The sequence below is a fragment of the Oratosquilla oratoria genome, chromosome 43, assembly GCF_046742065.1.
Source record: "Oratosquilla oratoria isolate Oo_2021 chromosome 43, ASM4674206v1, whole genome shotgun sequence".
NCBI classification, from domain to species: domain Eukaryota; kingdom Metazoa; phylum Arthropoda; class Malacostraca; order Stomatopoda; family Squillidae; genus Oratosquilla; species Oratosquilla oratoria.
Window position 1 is genome coordinate 28761440 of NC_134819.1, and position 9121 is coordinate 28770560.

The 9121-nt window shown below is 35.9% G+C and overlaps 1 protein-coding gene across 2 annotated transcripts; it reads right to left on the reverse strand.

Annotated features, from left to right (window-relative positions):
* Nucleotides 1–1154: 1154 nt before the first annotated feature.
* On the reverse strand, nt 1155–7029 carry LOC143022052 (uncharacterized). 2 transcript variants are annotated; one of them, XM_076179988.1, is made up of 2 exons: nt 6729–7029; nt 1155–4383 (listed from the first exon to the last, which is right to left on the reverse strand). In XM_076179988.1, exon 2 carries the CDS (start codon nt 4284–4286, stop codon nt 3531–3533), a length of 756 nt encoding a protein of 251 aa, XP_076036103.1. In that variant the 5' UTR covers nt 4287–4383; nt 6729–7029; the 3' UTR covers nt 1155–3530. The 2 variants fall into 2 exon arrangements, with proteins under 2 accessions (XP_076036103.1, XP_076036104.1); XM_076179989.1 differs by lacking the exon at nt 6729–7029 and adding an exon at nt 5765–6037.
* Between the last annotated feature and the right edge of the window lie 2092 nt (nt 7030–9121).

Below are 9121 nucleotides of genomic sequence, written 5' to 3' on the forward strand. Positions count from 1 at the left end.
ATATATATATATATATATATATACATATACAGGTACTCCTCGTTTAACGACCTACTCAGTTAACGACAACTCGGAGTAACGACGGGCTTTATGACATTCGTTTAATGTAAATCTCCCAAAGTTACGACGTCGTGTACGATAATTAAGTTGGCTGAGGCAAATTTGTATGATGTTATAAATGGACTTGTACGGTGCATATTACCTGTGAGGTAAAGTGTTCTGAAGCTTAGGTCTACATTACCATCCTGCAAGCTGAAAAAACTACCTGGGGTACAGTATATACCGGTAGTGGTAAATTTTTAGTTTCGACCAAGGGCGCAATATTGCAATAGAAAATTAATTATTAATTTTGTAAATTATAATGTATCAACGCAATATGCAATTTTGTGAGCGGAAAAAAAAGGTGCTAAAATAAATTTCGTAAGTAACGAAGTCATGTCGGATGAATGGTGCACCATGTTTGTTATGATAGATGCCAATGTCGAAGAAATGAAAGGATGATAAATCCGTCTAACCTAAACTAAACTAACCTAACCTGTACTGTATTTGATAAATCATTACCTGCAAATCAAATGTCATCCGGCTCGTCCTCGTGAGAGACGTTGGCTGACGACAAGATGGCGTCCCAATCCTATGCTACTGACTTCGTTCATTAGCATATTTTCTTGTAGCATGGTATTTTTTACTTTCATTTCCGCCCACAAAATTGCATATTACGTTGATACATTTTAATTTACAAAATAATTAAATTTCTATTGCTATATTGCATCCATGGTCGAAATTAAAAAAATACCCCGGTATTCAATATGGAATGTCAGCATACGCGGATTTGGTCATATACGGTAATTTTAGGAACCTAACCACCGTAAATAAACAGTAAATAAAGCTTTAATGTACTGTATAAAAGAGGAAAAATACACGAAAATAAAGATACATGTATTGCTGGACATTGTACATACAGTACATGTACATATATGTGTACGCTTTCGCTTAATGACCAATTTGGTTAACGACGGTGCGCTGGTCCCAATTGTCGTTAAATGAGGAGTACCTGTATATAGATATATATATATATATATATATATATATATATATATATATATATATATATATAATATATATATATATATATATATATATATATATATATATATATATATATATATATGACCTTTTACCAGGCACTCATGGAATTAGAAATTCAATTTGTCCATCAGGCTAATTGTAAAGTATTTACTTGTGCAATTTTTTTGTCTTATAGATATATATTTCATAAATCATAGTAAATGAAGTAACTGAATTTGGTTTTCCTATGGCTAAGTTCATCCTTGAATGTTAAAAATAGAAATGACAGTTATTGATAAACACAAACCTAAGGAAATTTCAGGTTGACATGAAAACATATTTCATGTATTGAAAATGCACTTTTATAAAAACTTTTCTTGAGGTAATGACACCAACATGTTAAAAAAGATATAGCACAGTTCATTTGAATAAAACCTTATTCCAGTCACATCAACTGTTATTTTATGATACATAGTGAAGCAGTTGAGGTCAGCAGTGAGGCTCGGGTGGAACTTGCAGATACTATGCAACATATCTGATCTCAATATAAGCACATCCTATGGTTAGTGTCCACAGGGTAGAACAGGGTCCAGCCAAACTTCTCACATTTGTTTGGATTGTGGCTATGATGTTCCCGCAGGCTTAGGGACATCAGACATCCACAGAGGGAGAGCTCCTTGTAAGGCACCTTTGAGTACCTGGATCCTAAACTTTTAATGACATGACATCTACAGACACAGCCTTACAGTCCCACCTGTACATGACCCAATCATTAATGATGCTAATATCAATGGTGTATGCAAATAGCATATACCACCTCTTTAATTTCAGTGGAATACAGTTGTGCCACACAAGCATATCAATTTTATCAGTTTCTCATGCTGACATGGCAACACTTGAAGACCTTAAAGCAGCATGCTTCCTCCTTCCTGTAGGCTTGACTGCTGTTGCAGTGGACCCATGATGTGGACCCATCCCCATGGCTGTTGACAACAGGGTCATGATCTTGTGTCATTCATGTACAGTATATTATGGACACTATAGGTTGCAGCACCAAGCTCTGCGATACCTCACTACTCACTTCCATCCAACCCATCATCTCATATTTTACTATTTCTAAAAACTTTATCCATTCTAAGAATGTTCCATTCAAGCCCTCCAACATTTTTCAATTTCCACATTTGTCTTCTATGAGGCATGTAATAAAAAAAAAAAAAAAATTCAATCCATCTGACCATATCATACAGCACATCAACTACTCTTGAATAAAATCCACTGCCATGTTCTCAGAATTTTTGTTTTCTCATCAGCTTGTCCTTCCTGAACATGGTTATTCCTCCATGCCTTATTTTAGTCTCTTCTTTATGTCAATCTGTTATATTCATCGTTCCACCATATATTTTCTCTCATCTGGTTTTATTTCTCTTGAACTCACTGTGGCAGGTTTCCTTTGGGGATGGTTATTTTCTATGTGAAGAAAGACTAAATTCTCCACACTTGACAGCTACCCACTACCCTTCCTCTGTTCCATTTTTTTTCTTCTTCTTTTTTTTTTTATAATACCAACTCAGTTTCCATAAATTAATTTACAGAAAGAGTCCTTCAGTGATTACATTCCCACATGAATGAGTTTATAATATTATACTGCGTAGAGCAAGTGATAAGGTGAGCATTACCTGTACAATATACGTATAGCTGTTGTAATAACACAGTATTTCTACTTTTTTTTTTTTTTTGTACAGATCAAGTGTTCCACTCATTCTATAATAAATCAAATTCATGCTTGAATTAAAACCCCTCAAAATCATTACATATACAGAAGTGGACCTCAAAACATAACTTATTTAGTATAAATCCACTATTAGATCAGTAACAGGAGCTTCAATATGCAAGATTAAAAAAAAATCCATTCTGCAACACCTAAAAACCATCAACAATGAATATCAATTACCAGATTACAATTCCACTTATTTTGCAAATGCATTACCACAGTGATACTGTACTGGCTACTCTGTCCTGAATCTAATCAAATGTATAGTTTGAATCGCCACATGATATTTGAGGTCATTCTTTTGTATGATAGCTGCATTGTACACGTCAGAAAAGAAAGGTCGTCTGTGTGAGTCGATGCATAACATTTGAGACCAGCTTTTCTTGACTAAGCTGCATCGTACAAGTTACAATGGAAAGGTTTCTTTCCTGTGTAAATATATGCCATTTCATTTCACTCCTTTTTGAGAAAGCTCCATTGCAAAGGTCACAGTGGAAAAGCTCTCCAGCATGGGATATCATGTAATATTTCAGAGCATAGTTACTGGAAAATACTACAGCGCACAAGTCAAGATGAAAAGACTTCTCTCCAATGTGGGTCATCACATGAAACTTACGATGTTTCTTTTGTGAGAAACCTGCATCACACATTACAATTGAGAGACTTTACTCCAGTGTGAATCATCACGTGACACTTAAGATGATTCTTTACTGAGAAAAGGCTCCTCTTCAGTGTCCTCTTCAGTCACTACACAATCAAGAGAATCTTCAATTGAGAAAGTTACGTCGCACTCAACCATATTCGCTCCAGCGTGGGTAATCATGTGACGCTTGAGACTACTTTTTAGTGAGAAAGCTAGATCACATAGCTCACAATTAAAAGGCTTCTCTCCTGTGTGAGTCACCTCATGACGTTTAAGATGAATCTTTTGAGAGAAAACTGCTTTGCACTTGTCACACTGGAAAGGCTTCTCTTTAGTGTGAGTCATCTTGTGACGTTTGAGACTACCTTTTTGTGAGAAGACTGCACTGCATTGGTCACAATTAAAAGGCTTCTCTCCAGAGTGGGTCATCACATGACGATCGAAATCGGTTTTACTTAAGAAAGCTCCCTCACATAAGCCGCACATATACGGCTTTTCTCCAGTGTGCTTCATCATGTGACGTCTGAGAGTACTCCTATGTGAGAAAGCTGCATTGCACACTTCACAATGGAATTTTTCATCATTTAACTGAGGCCTCTCTCCTGTGTGTATCATCACATGACGTTTGAGACTACCCTTTTGAGTGAAAGCTGAATCACATAGGTCACACTGGAAAGGCTTCTCTCCAGTGTGGGTTATCCCGTGACGTTTGAGATCGCCCTTTCTTGTGAAAGTTGCATCACACAGGTCACATTGGAAAGGCTTCTCTCCTAAGGTGGTCATCATGTGATATTTAAGATTACTCATAAGATAGCTGTGTCACAGACATCACATTGGATTTTCCTTGTTCTATGACAAATATATGGAGTCTACAGAGCTCTTCCAAACAAAAGTGACCCTCGTCCTGAAAAAAAGAAATAAATAATTGTAAGATTGACATCATGTCATATACTAACAAGAGTTTGGTGTTTTCATATCAAATAATTCCATACACAAGTCCCTTTATACCTAAATCAATCAATCTATTAACCATGGTCTCTCACATGCAAGACCTTAAATAGACCCTATGTATTAAATACATGTCATTCCTTAACACAGAATAAGTAGAAGCACTAACAAATATGGTGCTACATGTTGTGTTTTATTATATACACTGAAAATCAACCAATATCGCCCAGAGTATATGCATATTCACACCACCACAACCACAATTACTCAAATTTTAATACTCTATAGCATTCTACAGTTGGGCTCACAAGACATCTAAAATGATCTAGCAACTGTAGAGGTACTATCTATATTTTTCCTGCCATATTTAGCAAAATAACTCCTTCTAATTGAACAAATAGTATAATACCTATTGAAACAATTTTGACAATCATGACTAATCAGGCACAAAGTGTTGCCAAATGTGCAATTCCAGTACATGTGGAGGTAGCGAGATGATAGTATAGAATGGGAGAACTAATAATTTAACATTTTTGACCCACAGATACACAAAAGCATATACACAAGCCCTGTTATCTTTCAGGAGGGCTGGGACATTTCCTTAACCAGTTGCAGCACTCTTGTTTGACAATAATGACTTTTTTTTTCTCATTCTCTTTGTGTACCTTTGATTTTATATTGGTATTACCTTTGTGTAGGTGTCCCTACTTATCAATGTTAATCAATATAGATGTTCTATGAGGCTTTCCATAAAAGCACTTTATACAATAAAACAATAATATAATACAGTGCATACATAACAATGGCCCATTTCCCTAAAGGTGGGTAGCAAAGTCAAAGCATACCTTTTTACCCAACTTTTTTCCCTCGATCATTCTATTCTTATCAAAAATCTAATGCTGTTGCTGGAACAAATTGCCATTTTCTTTTCATTGCTCTCATATATTCTGATATTTCCACAGCAGTACACCCAATTTTTTTTTTTTATCTTCAGTTATCCAACATTTCTTGATATACCTCCCTCCACAAATGTAGTTGCAGGATCGAATCCCACACTTCTTTTGATTCTGATTATTGACTTGCCTGCCTCAACAGTCCAAGACCATATTGCAAAAGCAGCTTTAGTCACAGCCTACATAAGTTCCTCACTTTCCTTCTTGGTCAAATTTCCACAAAGGTCCCCCCCCCCTCAAAGATGTCAAATACAGATGTTTTTACTGCTTAATTCATGTGAATTTGATACTGATTTCTACAGCTAGTCACTTGTTTTTTATTTATTGGGGGGTCACTCCCTTGAGTTCTTTTGGGTACAAATAACCCTTAAAGTCGGGGCTCACTGTGGCTCTGTGGTAGCACGTGTCTGGTAACTATGGGGAATTTCGGTATTTGTTACAATCCTGGCCATGGCGCAGAAGTTAGGAAGGATATCACTGCTCACATCCAACCTGAGGTAACTTGCACATCATTGTGATGCAACTTCCTCTGGGTATCTTCACTGTAGGGGTATACCATAGACGCCATTTCCCGCATTCATCTATGAACACCTCTGGACCACTTACAAGGTTGGGGTCTGGGCAGGTACCAGCCTCACAAACCCTGGGAGAAAAAGAAAAACTAAAAGCCCATTAATAAATCTAAAAAAAATTGATCTGACATCCTGGCATGGAAATAAATTACTCAAGTCAAACTGACCTTTTACCCCTACATCTACATGGGTTAGGATAGGTTAGATACCCACCCCACCCGCCTCCACCAACCACCAAAACAAGCTAGTGGGACTAGCTTATTGAGTTATTGTTAACCAGTGAGAACAAAACATTTTAAATGAGTTCCAATTTGTGAAACAAACTTGTGCTGTGGCAATCTTACTCGTAAATCAGAGATGACACCACTATGTTTGGTTACATTACCGAGTAACACCATTTGTGGAACCTTCCAGTATAATGTAAACTTATTTCTTAACATTTTAGGAGTAAATTATTCCTTTTGAGACACAGCACCATCATTCCATTTGCAGTATTCTATACCCAAATAATACATCAATTACGGCACCACAAGAATATGGTAGCCTTACAAATGTATGCATTGATAGATTTGTATCATGTTCACTGTATGCCTAGCACGTGAGAAGGCAAACATTGAATAAGTCTTTTCACAAGACTTCATTCTGTCTACGAAATTGACAGTGCCCATATGCAATCGGAATCAACATAAAATCACTAATCAGGACAAATAAAGTAATGTACAGATTAAACCTCTGCCAAACAATTACAAGCTCCTGGAATGTTGCTTCCTTATTACCTGTATGATTCTGCTGTGTCTGCAAATTAGGTGACACTTCTGGACCCTATTATGTCCTATGAATTTCAAATACTCTTTAAAGTTTTTACACTATCTTTTTTTCCTTTTTTTTTTTTTTTACGGGGTCACGCTAGTTACTCCTGGACCGACAAATCTTATTAAATTTTGATATAGAAAACTCAAATATGTGGCTTATTGAGGGATGACTTTTTTTTTTAGTATACTCGAAGCTATGGACTGTTCTTTTGATTATTTCACAAAGGTGTCTAGAAAGGAGGGTAATGGAGAGTAACACATGACAAAACCCCAAACTACAATTCCACTTATTCTGTCCTGAATCTAATGAATTGTATAGTTTGACTTATCTAATATAAAAAATTGTACAATGAGGCATTTGCCAAAATAAATTTAAAAATATGGGTATGTTGTCACCCAGAGCATAGAGATCAACATTAAATATTTCCTCTACGACAAAGCAACAGCTGGTAATTTCGTCTCAAATCATAATCTTATATGAGGCACATGCCATCTACTCTCCACGACTGACAAAGAAATTACATTAAGGTGATCATGGGAGGACTAGTAATTTAACTTTTTCGACCAACAGATTAAAACACAGAAGTGTTACACTGGTAAAATGAGAATTTGTCCCAAAGAAAACAATAGCTTAGCTATTAATATCTTTGCATGTAAAATCCAAAAATAATGTCCAATTTTTCCCATCACCAACAGTTTTTGTGTCCCGCGGTATGTTACGTTACGTGTATTCCGTAGGATAAATTCCAATTGTCGTGGAGAGTAGATAATATGTGCTTCATATAGAATTATGATTTGAGACGAAACTACCAGTTGTTGCTTTGTCGTAGAGGAAATATTTAATGCCGATTTCTATGTTCTGAGTGACAACATACACATTTTTAAAGTTATTTTGGCAAATGCCTCATTACACGATATTTATATTAAATAAGTCAAACTATACATTTGATAAGATTCAGGACAGAGTAGCCAGTAGTGTCTCTGAGGTAGCGCATTTGTAAAATAAGTGGAATTGTAGTTTGCTGTTTTGTCGTGTGTTCCTCTTCATTACCCTCCTCTTTAGACACCTTTGGGAAATGATCGAGAAAAGAACAGTCCATCAACATTTTTTTCGTGCTGAGTATATTAAAAAAAAATCGTCCCTTAACAAGCTACGTATTTGAGTTATTTCTATGTCAAATTGTACATCATTATTTGTCGATCCAGGAGTAAACAGTGAGACCCCATTGTTAGAAAAAAATGCGTGAAAACTTTAACTTTCAAGAATATTTGAGATTCCCAGGACATAACAGGGTCCAGAAGTGTTACCTAATTTGCAAACACAGCAGAATCATACAGGTAATAAGGAAACAATATTGCAGGAGCTTGTTAATTGTTTGGCAGAGGTTAAATCTGTACGATACTTTATTTTTCTGATTTAATATTGATTCCGATTGCATGTGGGCATTGCCAATTTCATAGATAGAATGAATTCTTATGAAAAGACTTATTCAATGTTTACCTTCTCACGTGCTAGGCATATACTGTAATAAATAGAATACAAATCTATCAATGATTACGTTTGTAAGGCTACCATATTCTTGTGCTACCGTAATTGGTGCATTATTTGGGTATAGAATACTCAAAATGCAATGATGGTGCTGTCTCAAAAGGAACAATTTACTCCCAAAATATGAAGAAGTAAATTTATATTATACTGGAAGGTTCTACAAATGGTGTTACTCGATATAGTAATGTAACCAGTGTTGTGTCGTCTCTCTAATTTACGAGTAAGATTGCCACTTAGCACAAATTTGTTGCACAAATTGCAACTCATTTGAAGCGTTTTATCCTCACTGGTTAACAATAACTCAATAAGCTAGTCCCACTAGCTTGTTTTGGTGGTAAGTAGCTTTACAAATGTATCCATTTGTAAAGATTTGTACCATGTTCATTGTATGCCTTTTAATAAGACTTCATTCTCTCTACGAAACTGGCAGTGCCCACATGCAATAGGAACAAACATAAAATCAGGCAATTTAAAGCAATACGCAGAGAATACAACCCTGCCAAACAATTAACAAATTCCTGGAATATTGTTTCATTATTATCTGTATCATTCTGCTGTGTTTGCACATTAAGTGACACTCCTGGATCCTATTATGTCCTAGTAATCTTAAATATTTTTTTAAAGTTTTCACTGAAGTTTCTCGGGTTTACACTGTTTACTCCTGGACCGACAAATCCTGTTGTACAATTTGATATAGAAAACTCAAATGCGTGGCTTATTAAGGAATGACCTTTCTTTAACTTACCCTCCGCGAAAAGGATTGTTGACGGTCTGTTCTTTTCTCGATTATTTCCCAAAGGTATGTAGA